Source organism: Anguilla anguilla, chromosome 4, assembly GCF_013347855.1.
Source record: "Anguilla anguilla isolate fAngAng1 chromosome 4, fAngAng1.pri, whole genome shotgun sequence".
NCBI classification, from domain to species: domain Eukaryota; kingdom Metazoa; phylum Chordata; class Actinopteri; order Anguilliformes; family Anguillidae; genus Anguilla; species Anguilla anguilla.
In genome coordinates, this window is record NC_049204.1 from 53,978,365 (window position 1) to 54,002,040 (window position 23,676).

Here is a 23,676-nt window from a genome sequence, read left to right on the forward strand (position 1 = left end):
ATCCATGGCAATCTTTTCACCGACTAAAGTCTAAATTCAGAATATCTTTGACTATATCGATTGCTACATGCACCTCACGGGACTTTTTACGGCATAGGAATCAGATCCAGAAATTCAACGGCTCATGGAGACAATTTCAATGTTTATTTATTTTATTCAACAGTATTTCCTGAAAACATTGAAATTCAGCACCTTATATTCGGAGGCAGCAACAGAGGTGGACTGGTCACAGAAACCCTCCAGAAAAACAGGAGGGACACAACAAGGACAAGTCAGTTTTTGATGATTCATTTAAATATAAAAGTACACATCCTGGCAAAAGTTAAATTACTCCTGTTTCAATACAAATTAAATCAGTTAACTGTTACACAAAAAAATGAAGAGAACCACAACCTTTTTTTATTTTTTTTACCTGGTATTGCCAAAGCATTTTGTATCATTCAGAGCCCAAGTTTTCAATAAATTAAAAATATGCAAAACTAGTTTACATAATCCGCAAGAAATAAATAGGGACAGTTCCAAATTTGTTCCAAGATTTAAGTTCAGGAACAAAAACTTCTGGTCAATATGATTTCTCTGGATTCGACCATTATTTTCACACAATGAAACACTGGCCATTGTAAAACAATGATGCAATTGTGGAGAAAGGCCAGTGTAGTTTATGCTTCTCCCCCCTCCCCTCCCCTCCCCTCCCCTCCCCATACCTCCGGAGCACCAGTGTCCCTGTTAGCTATGTTAATGACCTAGACAACACTGGGACACAGAGTATATTCAAGCATGATAGCTGTCCCCCCCCCCCCCGTCACGTTTCCTGTCCTCACATCTACAGTTGAAGAGGACATGCTGGTACATTGGCTAATGTGATTTTTTTTTTTTGATTTTTTGGAGCAAATTAACATTCAGTTAAGGCACCCCGCACAGTAGATATACTTCACATTTCAACATTTTATTACTCTTACAGCTAAACGGTGTGCGTAAGCACTAAAGGCAAATACTATTCAACTTGTGAGATGACATGCAGGCTTAACGTATGAACAATAATGACTTTGGTTTTCACATTGATACAGACCAATTTGTAAAGTGTTACAACACACACAATTTACGTATGGCAGTCTCCATGTGGTCTGTGCGCATACCACACGTTTAGTATGACCGGTTTGAATGTATGCAGTCTTCTGTAGTATAGTTGTGCAATAAATGTAATCAGAAATAAGAAAAAACTGGCAGTAGTCTCAAAGAAATACACCCCCCCCCCCATCAGCACGTTTACACCAACCTCGAAGCATGGTCCTTAAAAATAAGTCTTACCAGTTTAAAGATGGATTTATTTCAACCCTAAGTTACTGTAAACAGGAATGAATGTTCAAGTACTGAAGTCTGTTTTCAATTGTTCCATGACTGTAGTAGATTTACAAGAGATTTGACAGATTTAAAAAAAACAGGCATTTCCGTGTGGAAAAAAAACAGGCATTTCCATGTGAAAAAAAGTAAGTAAAAATTTTGATTTCTGAAATCACCGTTACAAATGACGCAGAGCAGGTAACGCTCATTACCCTACAGGCTCTGGTGCTCAAAGCTCAGACATGGTAAAAACGCGCGATTGTAAAAATTCCTGAAGAGTATAAGGCATTTTGTCGAAGAGGAGGTATATGGCTTCACGGGATCTCCATTTCTCTTTCGATGCCGACATACTTGAGGGCGTCTGCCTGGCTGTACCTGGAAAAGGAGCCGAATCGAGTGAGTCCCTTCACGGCATGTCCTAAGGAAACCTCCGTCTCTCGAGTTATAGCCATTTTTATCATCAAATAGCTTTTCTAAAAATAATAAATAAAAACCTCGATGCAAACTTGCCTTTAAGCCCACAATTTGTCTTTCGGGTTTTGATGTTGCAAGGTTTAGATTTAACACATTGATGTGCTATAACAGATTTTTACTGACACATTTCACTGTAGTAAGTTACTATAATGCTAAAGCCAGATGTCATTTAGAGCACTATATCACAAATATACAGAATAGCCAATAATTAAAGACCGGAGGAGTAAAGCACTGCTTACCTGTAATCAAAGAATAGCTCCTCACCAGTTTGTATTGCCCTCTTAGCAAAAATACCTATTCTGTGATCTCCATTCACCATCATTACTAAGAAAGAGAGAAAGAGAAGGTCATATTTAACAGACTACAGGGAAGGTAAATGGAAATCAAAAAGTAATTATAATAATCAGGTTATCCATAACCATTGGCTGGACGAGACGTATTTAAATTGAATATAACTGTGTTCTAAAGACTTAAAACTAATATTTTCCAAACATTCCATCAATAGGAGTTGGACACAGTTGACACCGGAAACATATAGGCATTTCCCAATATTCCCCTATTCAGGCAGGTCTGGTTCTAGAACAGTACTCTTACAGTGCCTCACCACTTCCTCACAGTTCTGGCTGCAGTGTAGCATGTGTCACCTCACCTTTTGCATAGCAGTTGGGGTTCACGGAATGGTTGGCGAAGCGGATCTTGTTGCCCTTCCGCGTGGCGTCAACGACGAAGTCTGAGAAGGGAAGAGAAGCACGCCCGTCACCCCGGTGATCCGGCCCGGGTTAGGGGGCGGGGCTAGCAAAGCGGACCCGGCTCTTACCGTTGTTCAAGTTGAACAGGAAGCTGCACATGTACTTGTCGTACACCTTCCCCCTGCGGTCCGCCTCGTCCTGGGAGATGATCTGCACGAAGGGGAACAGAATTATTATGAGTGTCAGCCCTCAGTTAACCCATTAATGCCCAGATTTTTCCCAGGGATTTCTAACATAAGCATCTATAGTGATCCAAAAAATATTCACAGATGGAAAAAGAGTGGTAGAGACTTAGGCAACTTTAGTTGCCCGCGGGCTTCAATGGGTTAAAACATACCATCACGAAAATAATGAAACCCATGAGACCCAAGCCAGAAGGGACGGGGAAAGGAGGAGGAGAGGCGGACTCACCTCTCCGCAGTACTCGGAGATGAACTCGTTCTTCTGCACGGGCTCTTTGATGAAAATGCCCCAGCCGGCGACATCAGAGGGAGCCAGCAGTAAGTGCTGAGAGAGACATTACCCATCAAACAAGGGCCAATAAATCAACGTGAGCATCAATTACTGCCTTTACTTCAAACGGCTCCCGGAACTCATACTGCTTCTCAGTACTACACACTAAAACATAAAAGCGCAGTTTACTCAAATGGTTTGATGAAGCTGGCTGCCCTGAACCATCTGATTAGGTCAATTTAATCCGTGTTAATCCATATTCACTGCTCTTCCAACTTTTAAGATAAACTCTTTTTGATTGTGTTATGACTATTTTAAGTTAAGATTTCTCTAAATCTCATTTAGTAAAATTGCATTTACATTTACAGTGTAGAAACCAGAGGATTTACCAGTAACAATTACATTTTTTTTTAACCCATTTGCACATGAAAACAACCTAAAATCTCTGGCAGGGGAAAAAGAGATAAGTGGACTCCAGGGTAGTGTGTAACTGGACGTTACACCCTACCCCAGGCTAACTGAGAGGAGGGGAGCAGGCTCGGGGCGCTCACCTTCTTGGCGCCCCGCTGGATGCTGCAGTTCTTGCAGGAGACGTTCTTGCTGTCCCAGTGCTCGGCGGCGCCGCAGGTCAGGCAGAGGTCGGGGTCGCACTCGCGCACCGCCAGGTAGCACGGGCACTGCTTGGTGTTGCACTGCGCCTTGCAGCGGCAGCCGGGGAAGCGGTTCTGACCTGCGGGGGGGGGGGGGGGGGGGGGTTACTCACTGCTAGGCTGGGCTTACCGCACGTCCGTATGAGAGTGCAGGAGTTACTGCCTCTGTGTGTGTGTGTGTGAGTGCACGTGTGTGTGTGAGTGTGTGTGAGTGTGTGCATGCGTGTGCGAGTGTCTGTCTACATCTCTCTCTCTCTCTCTGTGCACGTGTGTGTGTGTGTGTGTGTGTGTGTGTGTGCACGTGCGTGCGTGCGAGTGTACCCTGAGCAGGGATGAGAGTGTTCATCAGATACAGCTTTCTGTGTTTCAGAGCTCTACAGCACCGATTATGAGATCATCAGTGAGTGACTACACATAACAGAGCAAAAGCCTATTTGCACAACTGACATGACAAGCCAGTAAGAGTTATTTAATAACCAGTTATCAGTTAGCTAGACTTGCTGGGTGGCTGATCCTGTAATAGCACTGTTCTAGTGCCTGTGGTAAGCAGACCTGTAGGCCGATATAATTGGCCAGTGATGGAAGGGTTTCAGTTGGTCTCATTGCCAACTGGCCAATCATGTGCCTGCAAATCTGCCTGAAGTGCTGCACATTAAGCGTGTTCCTGTCTCACGTCTGTGCGTGCTCAACTTATGAACTGAGAACCAGTAACAGACACTTCACATGTTTCACAGCAGCTTGTGTGTGCACAAATTGATAATGGTGCAAGAATGAGCGCTGATATATATACACATGATTTTGGATTCCAAATTGGGGATAAAATGGGGAAAGACGATAAATATATATACCAACCAGTTAGCTTTTGTGGATTGTCCAATTCTGAGCACAGAAGTCCCCTAAATCTACACAAATGACATAATTGATTCCCACAAGCTGAAATATGGAAATCGGTGGATCTGCAAAACATACCCCTCAAAATTCAGTGATCCTTTAATGGGGTTAGCTAGCAAAACAGCGTTCAAGTTTACAAGTAAATGCCTGTAGGAAGCAAACTGGGGGGAAAACACCACAAAGCTCCATTCTGTTTTGTGAGGACTGGATTTACTTTTGTCTGGCAGGGCTTGTGTTAGCAAGCCAAGGTTTTTTTTCCAGAATTGGCCCAAGCCAGACTGTGCCCTTTACTTTGTCTTCAATGGATTATAGGGTATTTTTGAGATGAGAATTTAATCTTCAGAGGGAAAATTGAAAAACTGTTCAAGTGGACTGAGCAAAGGAACAGGCTAAAGGTAGAGTGGAAAATGATAGAAGATTTATTGGCTTTGCAGAGCAAGTGTGACAAAAAAAAAAACACAAGCTCTGAATAAGACGAGGGCTGCGACCACAAGACATGAGTGCCTGATATATTATCCCTTTGATGCTCTACCTCTTCACCAGAGACCCTGATATCAGGGGCACATGGGAAATGTAGTTAGTAATGTAGTTTTTTGGCCTCCTTGGAGCCATTTTGTATACTCACACTCAGAGCTGCACTGGCAGAACTTCTCGCAAAAGTTCTGGGCAGTGACACAAGGGCAGGAGCTGTCGCACGGCTGGCGAGGATGGTCACATGGCTGGTAGTTGTACACGTGATTGGAGGAGCCATCTAAGAACAGTACATCAAGAACTACTTTAGCAGCGGCAGCATTTTAACAGACATTTAGCATTTTAGCAGACATTTAACAAGATCACATTGACTGAATTTTTAAATTTAGGTCAATTAAAATGAACAAACCTTTCTTCAGCTGGATCTTCCTGCAATGCGTGGCCCACAACCTACAACAGTAGGAAAGAAAATATTTCCATAATGAACGGCTTCAGTATGTCAGAGAAGGGAAAAAAACCAAGATGCACAAAAAGCGCCAACCCCAGCAGCCAACCAGCACATTTAAAGATGGAGAGCGCGTCTGTTGTATGGTCCTTACCTGTGTTTCCTCTTCTTCTTTCTCGGTGGAGTGTCCACATCTTCTGCAGGAGCGCGAGCGATAATGCTGGACTCTTTTACCCGGAATTCATACACCTGAGGATGTCGGGGAGAAAGGAAACACGGTCATCAATACAGTGGGTACCAACCAATCGATACCACAGCCATCTGCACTGGAACTAAAGGACAGGAAAACGAGAAGCGAGGTCAACGCAAAGCTAAGCGCAGGTTGGTAAACGTGTCCGTTGGGACACGGGTAGAAGAACATAAACGCTACATCATGGAACTGCACGTGGGGTAGGCAGCTATAGCTTCACTCGTGAGACTGACACAGGCTGCCATTGACAGCACGAGGTGAATAACACAAGCAGGATGCACGAGCACCGCACACAGCAAAGGGCACTTCGGTAACACATGCATTTCTGGGCCCGTTCTGAAAGGCACAGTCAGATGAATATCTCTGAAGCGGTTCTGCAGTGACTGAATTACGGAAGGCGGCGTGCTCTTCTGGAGCGCAGAGCAGAGCGGAGTCAGCCGCCATCGGACCCGTTTAGCCACGGGGGGGGGGGGAGGCCCGGCCCCACCTGTCTGCAGGTCTTGGTGCCGATGAGGCGGGCGATGGCGCAGAAGTTGTCGTAGTACGTCCCGATGAGCACGCGGAAGAGGGAGGCCTCGGCCCCGCTCCAGTCCACCGCCTCCGGGGGCTCCGAGCTCAGCTTCAGCTTCACCGGGGTCTGGCAGCGCGAGTTGGCCTCTGTCAGCGCGGGCGAGAGAGAGAGAGAGAGAGAGAGGTAAACACCAGGACACATTTACCCTCCCCTCAGAACATTATCATTACATTAAACCCATAACAATGTACACATTTCATAAAGTATGAAACAATGCGTTAATAAATGAACTTATTACAAAATAAACGCATTCTTTATGTACTTATTCATATGTAGAGTCAGACAGATTTTAGTAACTTCAGAACTGTGTGAGGTTTAATTTTCCTACGTGTGTGAATTGGTACATTTTAAAGTTCTGCCGTTGCAGGTCTGTTATGTGCACGTCCTATATGTACTGGCCAAGGGGACGGGGACAAATCCCTTCTGGGATTAACACCGACTGGGCTAAAGTGATGAAGAGGTAAAGGATGGGAGGGGGCTGGAGCCCTGCTGGAAGGCCGGGCTCACCTGAAGAGCTGGTGGTCTCGTCCTTCTTGTCGTCGTCGTCCTTGTCGTTGCAGTCCCCCCCCGCGTCTCCCCCGGCCTCCCGGTCGCTGTCCGTGTCCTTGGTGTCGGCGTTGACGGTGGGGGTGCTGGGCCGGCTGCTGCTGTTGGGCAGCCTCCCCCTGCGGCGCCCCACCGTCCGCTTGGACGGGGTCTTGGCTCTCTCCGCCATCAGGCCTGCTGGGTACTCCCGCACCATGCCGTCCTGCAGCGGGAGGAGGGCGGCACAGTCAGCGTGTGTGTGTGTGTGTGTGTGTGTGTGTGTGTGTGTGTGTGCATGGTCGATGGCCAAGTACAAGACATACATTTCAAGCCCACGTTGGGCCACAGTTATTTTATTAGCATCGCAAATTCAACCGCAAATAGCATGGGTTTATAGGATAATATGAAGTCTCATTTTGGTTCTGTGTGTACACGGCAATAGCATGAGCTGCTTTATGCACTATTATCTTGCATCATGTTCTAGTCCTAACTGGATCCTCCCTATATATAATTCTAGTGGAAAAAGCACCAACTAGACTTTTCTTATGTTGTAAATACGATGTGGCTCTTTCAGTTTGCATCCAAGGTTTACTTTCTGATATTCTGAATAACAAAAAAACAGTTGACACTCACACATACATTTGAGTAATGCACTGCATTAGTATGGTTTTTTTTTCCCCACATCTCAAAGGTTCACTGGTGTAGGAGAAATGAAAGCTTAAACAGGGTGAGTATCGCACACTCCTGTTCACACGTCCCACGTGACACTTGCCTGCACCAGATACATGTAGCATTCGATGCCGCAGGGCTTGGTGTCCACCAGGTTCTCCATGTTCTTGCGCTTATACGTGTTCGGAGTCGCGTGGAAGGCTAAAGACAAGACCAAAACAATTTACAGCGTTTCGCAAAACACGGGGTGGTGCAGACGAAGCACAGAACCAGCGTTATACTTTCACTGCACTCTGGAGACTGAGCCCGGACTACCCTGCCTAATGGGGAGAAGCAGCATGGCGGGCGGGGCACTCACGGTGCAGGAAGCAGTCGTACTTGAAGCAGCGCCGGCAGAAGAGCGTGTGGAAGGAGTGCAGGCTCTGCTCCCGCTGCACGGACTTGGCGTTGGGGCCGTCGATGTTGGGGGTGCACTCTGGGGGCAGCGCCCCGGGAAGCTGCTGCTCCGTCAGCTCTTTGTACCTGAAAGCACAGAGCCCAGCTCTCAGCTCATCTGAGCCGCCAGCGCTGCCCCTACATTACATTACTTTACAGGCATTTAGCAGACGCTCTTATCCAGAGCGACTTGCACAACTCACATAGCATTTACATTGCATCCATTTATACAGCTGGATGTGTACTGAAGCGATGCAGATTAGGTCGCTCCGCACTTTTTGTTCGTTAAACGGTGATGCTGTCAAAAGTGGTCCTCGACAACGCTGAGGCAAATATCAGCACGGTGGATCAATGAACAGAGAGCACTGATTTCCGAAAAAACTACAGGAAACTCCATCAGGAGTCACTGATGATGCTACTAGCCACATCATTAATAATATAAACGTGATTTAACCTAATTACAGTTTCACCTGCGGATGATTAATCACGCCAGTACACTTAATCGATGCCAGAGACGCTATCGCTGGAGTTTACAAAGTACTATTGATCCTCTGGCACTATGGGAACCTTGAAAATGCAGGAAAATGGCAAGATGAACCATTACTTTTCTTTGAGCTCTTCTGTAGACCCTTTGTCAGGAAACATGGAAGATATGGCCTCAAATATCTTGTCCGAGGGAAACTTTTTTGAGTTTTCACTTCCTCTCCCTGTAAGAAAGAGACAGAGTTGTTTTCACAATATGAACCCAACAAATTGGCAGAACCTGAAGCAAAACAGGATGCAGATGAAGCCACAATCATTGAAGTGGCACTTCACTGTCTGCCAGCTCCCAGCAGACATCAGCCAAGCAAAACACGTGACTGAAATTTAAAACGCATCAGCCAATCAGAATTTCCAAACTTTGCCAGTGGTTCACCTTTACCGGCATTCAAGGCTGAAAGCAAAAATGTTGTTGTTGTCTGAGCATCAGCAATGATACTGAACCTACAAAGTAAAAACAAATTTGATTGCAGAAACAGAATGGCTTAATTGGTGAACAGACTTATTGTTCAGTAATAAACCTCTACATAAACTGGATAAGTAAAACTGCATTCATACAAACATACATTTTCTTGAGCACAACTCTAATTCCAGACTAATGCATGCAGTCATCCTGCTGTTTAACCTCAGCAGGCTGTGGGGAGCAGAGCAACCATGAGAAAAGCATCAGCACAATTAAGCTGCACCTTGGTCTCACTGTTTTTCAAATGCGAAGACAATACAGCATTTGTTCTGGAGTATTTGCAACTGAATAACACAAACCTAATAGCAGTACCAGTAACTGCCTATAGTGTGAAGAAAAAAAAACTTTCTTGACAAACCTAGCTACAGCATTCTAAACCTAGCTACTAACTGCATCAATAAATCATGATGGCATCAAATCAAAAATGGTGTTAGGTGTTGCCATGAAATCAGTAAGATCAAGCTGTGGCAGACATATCTAGGTGAGAGCCGACAACCCAGACCAACACTAAGTCAGCAGTTGTTGATTTGTGTGTGCGTATGCCTTAAAGATGATCGGGTGTGTGTGTGTGTGTGTGTGTGTGTGTGTGTGTGACAGCCAGAAACCTCATACCTTCGGAGCTGAGCAGCTGGTCCTTCCTGGGGTCGTCGCTGTCGTCCTTGCCATCGCATAGGTCCATCTTCTCCAGCTTATACTCGTTCTGGTCTTCCTCTTCTTCATCATCCTCGTTGTCGCTGTACTGATTGAGTGCATTGACCAGCTCCACAAAGATCTCATCATTTATGAAGCCACATTCTACACCAGGAAACAAAGGATTCAGTAACACATATGCACCTATACACAGGGAATAATAATAAGTGTGTAACATGACAGGCCTTCCCCAAGTTATTTTCTCACAAAGCCTGTATGTTGACAGGCCAATGACAGAAAGCAGCATGCGTTACTTTAGGAGACACATTACAGACGCCCACCTCTGTCCCCATGGACTTTGCCATCATAGTTCTTAATGAGCTCCTCAATGAAGGTGCCATCCTGGTCCAGGATTTCATCCCCCATATAGGGGATGTTGTGCAAAACAGTCTCATCTTCCACCTACAAGAGAACAGACCACCTTAACTTGTGTAATGTCATCACATTTGAATAATTACTCATACTGGGATTAAAGCCAAGGCTACAATAGAAGCCACTTTTAATCATTAAGCATATCTTTACGAATGGGAGAGACAGACGGACAGTGACTTCCCACACAACTGTGCAAGTCGATAATTATTTAGAGCAAAGAGGAGATGATGGTGACCAGGTGTGTAGGACGTAGCAGTTGACTGGACGGGCCTATTACAACTGGCCACACCAAACTGTGCATGAAGCATGGCTAAGAAAGAGCAGAGTAGAAACTGTTGAAGTTTACCATGAAGTTCTGCTGGAGGGGTGACCATGAGTACATCACGGGCACAGAGGCCACGGCGTTCAGAGTCTTCAGGGGAATCACTTGCTTGGAGAACTCCGAGAAGCCACTGTCCACAGTGCACTACAGGGAGACACAAAGGGCCAGCACGTCCATTACCACCACCACTGACACTGGGCACGTCCATTACCGCCACCACTGACACTGGGCACGTCCATTACCCCCACCACTGACACCGGGCACGTCCATTACCGCCACCACTGACACCGGGCACGTCCATTACCGCCACCACTGACACCGGGAACGTCCATTACCGCCACCACTGACACCGGGCACGTCCATTACCCCCACCACTGACGCCGGGCACGTCCATTACCGCCACCACTGACGTCGGGCACGTCCATTACCGCCACCACTGACGCCGGGCACGTCCATTACCGCCACCACTGACACTGGGCACGTCCACTACCGCCACCACTGACACTGGGCACGTCCATTACCGCCACCACTGACACTGGGCACGTCCATTACCGCCACCACTGACGCTGGGCACGTCCATTACCGCCACCACTGACGCTGGGCACGTCCATTACCGCCACCACTGACGCTGGGCACGTCCATTACCGCCACCACTGACGCTGGGCACGTCCATTACCGCCACCACTGACGCTGGGCAGGTCCATTACCGCCACCACTGACGCTGGGCACGTCCATTACCGCCATCACTGACAAAGGGCACGTCCATTACCGCCACCACTGACACCGGGCACGTCCATTACCACCACCACTGACACCGGGCACGTCCATTACCGCCACCACTGACACCGGGCACGTCCATTACCGCCACCACTGACACCGGGCACGTCCATTACCGCCACCACTGACACTGGGCACGTCCATTACCCCCACCATTGACACTGGGCACGTCCATTACCGCCACCACTGACATTGGGCACGTCCATTACCGCCACCACTGACACTGGGCACGTCCATTACCGCCACCACTGACACTGGGCACATCCATTACCGCCACCACTGACACTGGGCACGTCCACATTACAGAGCGCGGGTCGCTAGCGGTGGTAACAGAGATACATAAGAGGTGAAAGTCCCAGGCGTTATTCCCACACCACTGCTGGCAGATGTCTCCTCAGTGCAGATGTCAGACGCTTAAACCTCAAACCGAACGGACCAGACTTATCAGCAGAAGAATTTTATCCGGGGGTAAACAACCAGGCGCAGGTGTTCGGTCTCCTCCAACGGTTCTCACCGCGCACAAGCGAGCGTGCGGCGGTGCTGAGTCATCAGTTACACACACACACACACACACACACACACACACACACACACACACACTGGAAATGGCACTGAGACGAGAACCCTGCACACTGTGAGGACTACTTCAGCGGGGAGCTGTGCTGTAACTACCGTACGGCATCGTGACTCCATTTAGGATGCCCGTCTTACCAATCAACATATCAAGTGTAAATTGTACTTTTCTCTAATAGAATTACAAATGCTTTTCTATGTACAATTATGGCAGTCTTTCAAAATAGCTCTGTACACTAGCACCAATGGGTTCTGATACAGTCAGACATTATGAGGATGTTAAAATACCGGGCCTTGGTGAAATTCAATTTACTGGAGAGAAACCTGATGCATTTCATTTTACCAGTCAGTTATCATAGAGGCTTGAGAATGCATAACAGCCTTTACTCATTTATGAGTGAGCCCCAAATGACAGTCATTGACAAAATAGCAATACACCATCACACAAGTAAAAACCATTAGAACCCAAAAATACATAAACACACATTCCATCCCTCACATCTTAAAAACAGAGTCCTAGTGCCGTCTCTCTTAGGGAATTACTGAAACATCACTCCCTGATGTTTGCACTTGTGATTGCATTGTAAGTTGCTCTGGATAAGAACATCTGAATGGCAGTACAGTACTTTATTTACTGGTTACTCGTTATTTAATTCACTGGGGGAAAAAAATGGGAAACGTAGCCACCTGTTTGGTCAGTTGGCTGTTGGATGTGGGGTGGGGGGGTGGGGAATCAACCCCAACCCATGCTTCAATACTGCATTATACATAAGTTTACCATTGGAAGAAGAAACTTGGTAATATCTGAAAAATGGGAACTGTCAAAAACATCCTGCTTTTTGAGTTCAAATCATTTTTGAATGCATTAAATTCCGATGCACTAGATGGCAGCTCTGATCAAAGAGGTGCGTGCGTGCTTGCGCCTGTGTGTGTCTCCATGTGCACGTACGTGTCTGCGTGTGTGCGCGAGCTGGCCCGCGGGCAGGCAGACTGGCTGTTCCACAGTGAGTTTCGGATAACCTGGAATAGAAGCTGTGAGTGCTGACCTCTCTGGTCCCACGCAAGGAGCTTACAGATGTCATGATGTGCACGGGCTGTATCCGACGCCGCTTCCACTCCTGGTTCAGAATATCCGTGCGTTCCAGAATCTTCTGCCGATTGGAATTAAACATGCTCTGCAGCAGCAGGAACACAAGGCAGGGGGAACACTTCATTCACATACTGAACATACATTTATCAAGACATTCTGAACTGCAAGGAAGGTTATTATATTTTGATCTGTTCGATACAGTCAAAATCCAAGCTTGTTATCCACAGTTAAAATCAAATGACAGAACATATCAGATGAGCCGTTTAATTATTCTACAAAGAGAACAAAACAGAAACATCAAGAAAATCTATTTGATATCAATTTATTTTGCATCACAAGCATCTTAAAATGAATCAACGGTCCACTATCACAATCTCTCCTCGCTGGTCCACATTCACATTCTCCTCCCCAGGTTTACATGTACTTTCCACTTGAATCTTCTTCATTTACACAAGCCTTGAACAGCGGAATCAGTTTATTCTACTCCAGCGCTGACTTAGTGCAAACAATAAAGCAGTGATGACACGGGACAGTGGGCGGGCCTATGTCCCACACAGCGGTCCCATTGGACAGCCTCAATCTGGCCTGACAAATGAATTACACTGCACGCCACAGTGTGCTGATCTACAGCCTGCTGAGCGAGCAGCACGCGGCCGTATACAGAGCGTGTTGATGTCTCACTCACCGCGGGGCGGGGCGGCCCCGGTTCCTTACCTTCACCTCGTCCGCTCTCCTGAACCTCTTGAGCTGCCGGAGCCGCATGTACTCAGACTTCACCCTCCTCCTCCAGCACACCGGGCCTTTCTCCGATTTCTTCCCCGTCAAGCCCATGGTCGCCCTGCGGGGACAGCGGCGCATCTTTCAGCGCGAGGAGGAGGGAGGGAGCGGGAGCAACGACGCAGCAGCGCTCCCAAATGGAGCTCACGGCTCAGCACTTCATTAGAGCTCGCCTGAAGGTGAAGCGCAACTCGCATCCGAGTGTAAGGAACTGACACTGCACTCAAATCAGTTCGTACCAAGTAACTCTAGCTTTCTTCTTTCCGTTTCAAAATAAATACAATAAAAATGTAACACTGGGTAACAAGCAACCCTCTAAATTCCTTAAGACAAGCAGTCATTTTAAAACCAAATTTAGTGTGAAGACTGTGCACCAAATACAATGTAGCCTATACACATTCCTGTGTGGGAAAGCTGGGCCCTGCAGTAAGTCCTGAAAAAAAAATGATCAGGGTATTCTTGGAAACGCGTCTAACGTTTCATCACCTGCACATCTGAGGGCAGACTGATATTAAGTCTGTCAACAGTAACTGGGCACCAGACAGTGTAAGATTACCCAGCCATGCTAGAACTGGTTATAAGGAAAACAACCAAACACCTCTTGCACAAACATTAACTTCTGTAACCTTTGACCTCTTTTACACACAAGATACAACTTAATATATCCACACAATAAAATCCCAAATGTGGTCTATTTCACATGCCTGCCTTATCTTGTCCAGAACTTTCTAGGCAATTGCATCATCACAAATACTCCAGTACCCCCACTATTACATCTCCCTCACTGTTCTTTCCTCTCTAGATCACCAAATTTAATTGAATTCAAACAACAGTGCAAAGGACTGTGGGGAAGCCTGTGTTGACAGGTCATCCTGAATAGCATGGCTAGCATGGGTAATTTGGTTGTTAGCAGAACAGGCAGACTTGAAACCACCATCAGAAACAAATTCCCCATCTTAATGCATAGTGAGAATAACACATCTAAATGACTGTCGCTTGATATGAGGGTGCTGATCAGCGATGATGCAATCGATCTAAACGGGATGATTTGGCACAAGACGAAGGAAATCAGACACAAAGCCAACTATAAGGGATTAAGCCATCAAATCCTCCTGGCATGAAAAACCCACGACTGAAGAGTGGGACTGCTACACAGACCAGATAAAGACGGTGCTGCAAGTTGTGGAGCAGAAGAACACCCAGGAGGGGATCACATTCTGCTGAGGTAGTGAGATGAAAACTGAGGGCCAATTTACATTAAAAGCTGCAGGAAATATATGAGGCAATACATAGCTTTGGAATACTGGTTTAGGGTGTGTCGGGACTGTGTGTCCTTGTTGGCTTTATCCTGGCTTTGTGTGCATGTATCCCACATATGCATTACTGTGATATAGCCTACTGCAATTTTTCCACGTGGAAAATATTAGGCTATACTTCATTAATGATTCAATGGAATCAACTTAAAGAACAAGTTTTTCCAAATTCAAATATAGTGAGCTCCATAATGTTTGGGACAAGGACATTTTTTTTCTTGATTTGGCTCTGTAATCTAGTTTTAGATTTGTAATCAAACAATTGTATTTTGATTTTACTATTATTTAAGACTATTTTTTATATATATATATATGGTTTCACCATGTAGAAATTACAGCACTTTTTATAAATCGCCCCCCTTTTTCAAGGCACCATAATGTTTGAGAAAAATGGCATCCCAGGTGTTTCTGATTAGTCGGGTGTGTTGAATTGCTTCCTTGGTGCAGGTATAGGAGTGCTTTCAGCATCTAGTTTTCATTCTAAGCTTTTGACTTCCTCTGGAATCTGTTATTGCCATTTGCCAACATAAGGACCAGAGTTATGCCAATTAAAGTCAAGGTATCCATTATAATGCTGAGAAATAAAAAAGTCAGACATAGGCCAAACCTTAGGCCGACTAAAACCAACTGTTCAGAACATCATTAAGAAAAAAATAGCTCCCTGGTGTGCTCAGAAATCACAAAGAGCCTGGTAAGCTAAGGAAGGCTTCTACCCTTAAATAAAAGCTGAGAATGTGCACATTAAGCACAAGTGAATTGTTTGATTATATATAAAATAGAGTATATAGAGTATAAAAGAGTACAGAGCCAAATCAAGAAAAAATGTCTTTGTCCCAAACATGGAGCTCAACATATAGGCCTAGGTTTCACAATTTTGGTACATGTGATTAGTACATTATGCAGCCTCTCCCGGCAAGGATAACACCACAGAGCCTTACTATAATGTGTGATAAGCTTGATAACACATCTGGAAAAATCGTGAACCATTCCTCCATGAAGAACCTTTCAATCCTTGACATCCTCAGCTCTGAGCTTAGTCCAGTGACTAAGATGGTTATTTTAAAACGTTAATTTTGTTTTTGTGTAGATTTTGAGGTATGTTTGGGTCATTGTCTTATCGGGAGGTCCACCTATGGCTAAGACAGCCTCCTGGCAGAGGAAAGCAGGTCTTGGCTAAAATGTCCTGGTACTTAGGGGAATTCATTATGTCACTGATAGAAACAAGAACCCTGGACCACTGACAACAAAACAGCTGCAAAGCATCAGCAATTCACCACCTTTATTTGACAGTAGGGATGAGGGAGTAGGGATTTTCCGTGGTTTCGATGACATCTGTAAAGTCCAGATGCCAATTTTTTGTCTGCTCTTAATAAGAACTTTCTTCATTCAACCCTTTGTTGTTATAGAGGCGATGTTTTATGATTGATTTTGACACTTGGTGAGCCCAAGATGCAACTTTTACAGTAATTGAGATGTGATCCTTGGATTTTTTTTTCCCTCCCTCACCATCTTCCTCGCTTTGCATGGGAACCTCTTCCCGGCAAATGTGCAACAGTTCCAGGTATTTGAAAATTTTATAATTGCCCTAACAGTCCGCAAGTGGCTGTTTAATTCATGTCTTTTTTATATCAATTACCTGACTGGCGTAGGTTAACAACATTTTAATTTGACAGTCATTTGGCTTTGCACATGGTGATGAATGACAAAAGGATCCGACACACATGCTAGCTCATTTTAAACCCTAGTGAAACAGCAAGTGATGGAAGGCCACAATACAGTTCCCTAAGACTGAAATTAAATTAAGTATAATTGCACGGCAGGTTTAACTTTGATTGAATATAAAAGCGTCTTTAGAGGTTGTTTTTGTGTTTTTGAGGAAAAAATGCCCAAAAACATTTACCCTAATAATTGACTAATTTTATTTTTCGTACAAGAACAAAATGACAGTTTTCCCCAATATAGCCCATTATCTGTGTCTATGTAATGCTCATTTTGTATCAAGGGTACCAAGAATTCTAGACCTTTGTGTACAGACAGAAATAAAGAACACAAATTCTTTGTATATGTAATTCCTATTTATTTTTACCTAACTTTCTTGAGCTAAAAATAACTAATGCAGAAGGCTTCAATTGCAGACAAGGAATTAATCAATACACTACTGTTTAGTAAAACTTTATGGGGGGTGGGGGGTGGGGGTGACTGCAGACCAAACTGGGCAGTTGAGTCAGAGCAGCAGCAGCAGCAGCAGTGTACCTGATGCCCACGCCAGCACCTCTGCATGCCCACCTTGCCCAGTGTGGGCTCACTGAATTCGCAAAAACCAGCTCATCGCTCCTCCGTTCGCTAATTACTCATGCAGGATTGGCCCGGTCCCCCGGGGAGCTGCCCACACATGCACTCCGTACTCATGGGCTGACTCAGGTTTGCTCTGCTTTTACCTTCCGGAAGTATCCAAACAGGGTCAGCAGTAGAGTGGAACGCCACGAGCGCCACCTCACTTCTGCAGTTAACTGTTGAGCTGTCGACTCTCACACTGCACAAACCGTTTCATGACTGCTGAAATAGCAGATGCCATGCCGAACCGTTCCAAGTAAAGGGTGATGCCACAGCTTTGAGTCTGCCACTTATTCAGCCTTCCTCTACTGTTATTTTACATTACACGTCTGAAGGGAACAAACAACCAAAGAAAGAAACCATTTCAGCTCTTTAAAAAAAAAAATGAATAGTAGAATCTACTGTCCCCAGCTTACCATTTCCCCTGAGAGGGAAAAGCATACTCTTTCTGGCTCTGGTCTTAACCTTAAAGTAATAATTGTGCAGTGTGAAAATAGGAAGTGACATAAGCAAAAGCAATAAGACATGTACTAGAACTACATGAAATCTCTAGTAAACACAAGCGTTGAGAACGCAGACAAGATGTGCTTATCATCTGATGCAATACGGACAAAAGGTGGTAACTGTACAGACAGAACCTGTTTAACTTTGGTACAAATGAAAACCCAGCAGAAACGGTATCATTTTTAACACAGCCGGTTCATATCCTAGCTGACAACAGCTCCAGGCAGAAAACACCCACAGGAGTAACCTTTGTTAACCTTTGATCGGTTTGCAAAACAAGCAGTGGAAAACAGCGCAATTCCCACACACTGATAAAGCCCATACACCAACCAAGCACATTTTTTCAGATTAATGATTATGTAAAAGAGAATCATTTTTCGTTATAGAAAAACATTCAACACTTAGGCTACACTTACGCACTTAACCTGAGACAAAGAATGCTTTCAAGACACTTCATTTAGGTTCACAGGTCTGCCCATAATGCAATTGCTGGGATCTTTCCTTTACTGTATTTTGTGGTTGTTGTTATTATTATGATGTCTGTGATAAATGTAGCAATGATTAGTCAGAGGAGACCACTGCATGATGCAACAAACAAGCGCACTTACTTAAAAATTTCCATCAGATTATATCTGTATTGCATCATTTGCAGGGAGCAGAGCAAGAACATGTTGTTAAATAGTAGCAAATCACGTATCACGGAGGAGGTGTGAAATTTGTATTACAATGTTCACAAGCCACAATATGTTCACACGATTTTAACAGCCTTTTCACCCACATAGACAACTATGGATTAATGTCTTATTTTGAATGGATAATGGCTGTAACTGAATTCCAAATCATTGCCATGTCTCATAGAGATGTAAAATCAGCACATATGAAATAGGTTTTATATTTCGGAAGTGCAGCTTTCTGTATTTAAACAAAGACATCCTAGACTAAGAAAAAAGAAAAACTTTTCATAGCTGAGCGACCACACCTGTTTATTTCCATTCAAACGGACATTCAAATTGTTTCTGGTTCACAAAGCGGAATATCTAAATATTCAAAATCACTTTCCCAAGTCTTTTGGAAACATAAATTCTTTATTAAGCCTGACTTTTAGGCAGTAAGAATGAATAATACTATGTCTGTGCAGAACTCCAAGGCCGCCCTTCAGGAATATTGGTAAGAAATAATAGAAATTGATTTTACTTTCGTTTTGGGGAGAAATCAGAAAACGAAACATCTTAAAACAAATCAAATTGAATGGGACACATCAGGGCCGGCAGCATTATGATGTACCTCTGAAATGTTGCAACACATCTAAGGAAATAAACAGGCCTGTTTTGACAGTTTCAATGGCGCGATGTTACAGACACTGGAGCTCAAGTCAAGCCCCTTAATAGCTGTCGATCATTGTTTCTCAAACTAAGGCATCAACTGGTAAAGTACACCGTCGCAGTCTCCTGCATTGGCAGCATCAGAAGAGGCCTGGCCTCCATTATATTTTCTTTTTGGTTGCCATTACCACAATGCACTGTACATGCATTGTGTGGTTTGACAATCTTCGCCAAGACTATAGCGACATATAAACTCACAGGAAGCCTGTATTTTTCTAAGCATTGTCCAATAATTAAGATAAATATCCCCCTGCTATGCTTAGAAGTAGGCTACTTGGAAAACAAACAATGCTTGAACACAATTTGAGTGTATGCGTGGGTGTCAGACAAATGAAATAAATATAAGGAGACAAGCAGGTACGGTAGTTCCATTCACATTTGTGTGGTGTCTTACAGCTTGTGCACTATCACTGAAAACCAAGTGTTTCAGTACTGCTTAATTCACAATTCCCACATTGGAACAGAAGCTGGTAGCAATTCAGAATAATCCAAATAAACAGCACACTTCCAATCTTTAAAAAAAAAACTCACACATATACATTATTATTCATAATATCAGGCAGAACATTATCAAGCCACTGTTTACACCCAACATGCTTTCCACACCAATAAGCATTTTTTTGCTGGTTAAATAAAATGGCTAATTTTAAAAAGGGAAAAGGCAGTGCTTGGTGGCATTGTCACAATACATTTATTCCCTTCTGTAGAAAGCAGTCACACAGCTTTTCCGTTTTGTAGTATAGACAGGATCATTCAGCAAGCTTGCAGGCAAACTCACAGGCACTCCTCAGAACTGGGAAAGCAGAGAGATGTTGGAAAACCAATGCAGCAACTAAATGAACCGTCATCATAATCAAATTGACACAAGCAAATTTTTCAGTTTGAGACAGCAGGTAAATGTATTAAGTATCTGCAGCGACAAATTGTACTACATATTAAGTATACACACATATGTAGTAATAATTATTGTCTTAGCTCTGTTTCCAGTAATTTCCTGTCATTTCACCAGTGCTGCAGTTCATTAGGCTACTTAGATCTAGAGCAGCTTTGAACACAAAAAAGAATAATAACCAACAGCACATTGACTCCTTTAAAAGATGTTCCAAGTATCTTTGTGACATCTGAAGGAATGTACGGTGGATGAGAATATGAATGGGAACTAATAACTACCATCTTCTTCCCAGCAAAGAGTCATCCTCAATGAACAAACTGCTTAACAGAAGCTTCACATAGTGAAGTGAAGCTTAGCATACTGTAGCTTAGTAAACAGATCATTTACAACAATAAAAAAAACAATGAAAATACACTCTAAAAACCGGTTCTTTAAAAAACATTATTTTAACTTTCCTTCAATTAAGCATTTAGGCTACTCACTCTTAAAAACAAAAGTTCCATAAGGCCAATCAATATTGTGTGTTACTAAGAGGAAATGCTTCTGAACAGTACACATGTTTACAGGATATCTGTAGAGGGTAAGGCAGTGGGTTTGACAGCTTTGAAAGGTCATGGGCATTTAACTGCCTGAAGCATTCATTCAATGCACTGCTTGAGCATGCCATTGCTTGCACTGTGGAAATGGTGCATCGTGTGGATATTTAAACAAAACAGAAAAAAATGGCAGTAGTGTGAAAAATAATCACCTGATCAACGCATCATCACATGCAACAGATAGCAAACATCTATCACAGCATCTGCTAGTGCAGCCACGCGGTGGTGACGCTGTTGCTTCAGAGACAGAGAGAAAAAAGGAAAATAACTGAAGATGCCACCAAAATTATTGCCAACAGCCGCTATGTGTCCTTAAAGTCGAATGTTTTCATGCACAAAGTAATCTGCTGTAATTTTGTAAGGTATGCATTTACAAAACTCCTCACCATAGAAGAGTTTCAATAAGAACCCCCTCCCCAATGATTCCTACTTAGTTCTCCCAAAATCAAGTCAGAAAGGTGATGCCCAGTACATTACGCTGCAGAGCTTTTACATTCCACATAAAAGTCCGTCATCGGGGGACATTTCATTTCATTAGTCATTTTTGATTTCATGTCATATTCTCAATTTACACTACTAAACTTTTTTGACAGCTAACCAGTGCTTATATCCAGTTGCAATATGTTTATCTTTTAGCTTTATAATCATTGTTTCATCATTTTGCTTGGGGGGCTTGGTGAACCTCCAGGCATAATTGCTCCCAAGTTAAACAATGTTGTTTTATGTTTTGAATTAATACCTTTCATGATCATTTATGCATTTACATTTGTTCTGCTTTGAGATTTAATGATAAACTTAACTGCAGATGATTTGCAATAGGTATTATTTTTTTATGTACGGGGGATTACTTCCATTTTGATATCAATATTTCCAGATAAAAAGCACTCTCTCTCCTGTTACCATTTTATAACCTTGGAACTTAGCCATTGTACTAATGACTGACACAGCAAATATATCATGACACCCAAAATGCAATTAGGTTCTACAATCAGTTGGAGGTCTTTCCCTGACACCCAGTGGGGCAATAAAAAGGAACTACTTGCACAGAGTTCAAGAGTGAGCATTGCACATGAAGACGTTGTGCAATTATACATGCCAACCCCAAGACCACTCAGAAGTACCAAGAATGAATCAGTTTGTTTACACAATACACTTAGAGTCTTCACTGAATAAACTGGCAACATGCCAACTTGTCACCTGTTGTTGCTGAACTTTCACTATAAATCAAAATAGCAAATCTTTTTTTTTTAAGGAATGATGTTCCGTCGACATTATTTAAACCAAGTACTGTATAATATCAGAATCATCTTGTTGAATTGCTGTTAAAATGTATGCAAAATAGTACATGTAATGTAAAATGTCTATTGTTGTACTTCACATGTAATGTAAACTGTAGACACCATAATACATCAAAAATATGGTCTAAACCCATTCAATTCCAACATTAAATTCACTCGGATCACACAAATCAGATTCCATTGTGCGTTTTGCTTATACTGGAAAGCAATAATTTAATTGAGCATTATCGCAATACCAACGGAATATAATCACAATTTTCACGTTTTCTTCACTGCCGACGTTGCTATAGAAAGTTCAACAAAGTGCAGCGCTAACTGCATGGAAGAATCAACAAGCCTGTTGGCAATACGAAGGTAAGTATTTACGGTCACAAAATGTATCTTATAAAACTATAGATAGCTAATATAAACAGTTAACCATAGCCAAGTCAACTATCAATACCAAGCGAGTTCAACTGAGGGGAAACATTAAACATCTGTTTTGCTCTTTCCAAAAATCTGGCTAGCAGCCATTTTTTACGTATCCCGTGCACAAGATACATTTTCAACATTAATACTAGGTTGGAAACATACTCGCTAAGTTAGATAACCTACAGCGCCTCTTCAACCACTCAACGTTTAACTTAACTATAGTTTAACTAACCGATCATCCAAAAAGACAGTTGTCTGACGTTATCAAGCCAACTGTACCCCTTACCATTTAGTATTGACTAGCCAGTTGTTTTGTTCAACTAGCTGAAGAACGTTATCTTACCGGCAGTTGTCGAGTTTTGTCGCTAGACAGCTAGTGCCACCTACCCAAGAGTTTAAAGTGAAATCTATACAGCGTAAAAATGCATTGTGGTGCAAGCTAAACACTTAACTGTGTTAAAACGGCGTGGAGGGAAGAAAATCGTCCAGAATTAGCTGGCCATTGTTTAACTTCTCCAAGCACCTTTTCCCTATTAAGATTGGTCAGTTCCAGTTTAAAAAGCTATCACTACAGAGAGTCTGTCACATCCCAACTATCCAGCAAGACAGAGCTTATACTTCTGGTCCCATTTCAAACCTCGTCGCGACATATTCTGTAACCAGCTAGCTAACGTTAGATCACAAATCATGCATTTTGTTGGCTAGTAAGCTTGTGTTAGCTTTGGATAGGGATGTAACGTTAGCTAGCCATTTGCCGGGTATCGGTATTTCAACTAACTGTTGACAAAAGGTAAGACATGCTGTGAACGAAAGGCCAGATAAATATATTTCCCTCAGTCCTACCTGTAAGAGAGTTCTGGCCACATCCACTGGAATGAATTGGCATCAATCAGTCAGTCAACGAGCCTCCCGCAGCCCGGGATTAGTGGAGGAGGGCGGGGGGCTTTTCACCTCTCCGCGCGTCTGCAATTACAATACCGGCGAACTCAGCTCCTAGTACAAAGCCGGGCGTGAGCTACTTAACCACCCACTTGGTCTCACCTTAAACTATATATAGCTTTGAGTTCGGTAATATACGTATACTAAAAATAAATATGTATATATTTTGTTCAATCCAAAATGTATTCTCTTTCTCAATATTTCCGCTTCAGCAACTATTTTCGCTCCTTCAATCTCCCTTTACCTCACCCAATATCCGCCTCCTACTTCGGAGAGATTGCAGACCCAACGAGCGCCAAACACATAGCCCAATCACAGAGGCCCACATTCAGGCCTGTGAATGTTGACTAATTTGACAGGTTGCATTCTACCGGGGAGTCGTCCAATCAACAGCAGCTCCGCGTTGGAGGCCCAAGAGTCGGAGACATGTGGAGAAGTTCTCTTTGTTCTTGGATAGCTAGCTAGATAGCTAACAATAT

The 23,676-nt window shown here is 43.6% G+C and overlaps 1 protein-coding gene across 5 annotated transcripts; it reads right to left on the bottom strand.

Moving 5' to 3' along the window:
- Positions 1-129: 129 nt before the first annotated feature.
- LOC118225181 (histone-lysine N-methyltransferase EZH2) lies at positions 130-23,509 on the bottom strand. Of its 5 annotated transcripts, XM_035413267.1 has the most exons (21): positions 23,447-23,509; positions 23,102-23,221; positions 13,466-13,589; positions 12,708-12,836; positions 10,336-10,455; positions 9,899-10,019; positions 9,540-9,722; positions 8,529-8,631; positions 7,848-8,011; positions 7,593-7,690; positions 6,803-7,043; positions 6,212-6,381; positions 5,629-5,723; positions 5,439-5,482; positions 5,184-5,309; positions 3,569-3,747; positions 2,976-3,071; positions 2,633-2,714; positions 2,465-2,545; positions 2,055-2,139; positions 130-1,716 (listed from the first exon to the last, which is right to left on the bottom strand). In XM_035413267.1, exons 2-21 carry the CDS (start codon positions 23,122-23,124, stop codon positions 1,656-1,658), a joined length of 2,325 nt encoding a protein of 774 aa, XP_035269158.1. In that variant the 5' UTR covers positions 23,125-23,221; positions 23,447-23,509; the 3' UTR covers positions 130-1,655. The 5 variants fall into 5 exon arrangements, with proteins under 5 accessions (XP_035269158.1, XP_035269157.1, XP_035269162.1 ...); XM_035413266.1 differs by having other exon boundaries at positions 23,102-23,487; XM_035413271.1 differs by having other exon boundaries at positions 5,439-5,479; positions 12,735-12,836; positions 23,102-23,486.
- Between the last annotated feature and the right edge of the window lie 167 nt (positions 23,510-23,676).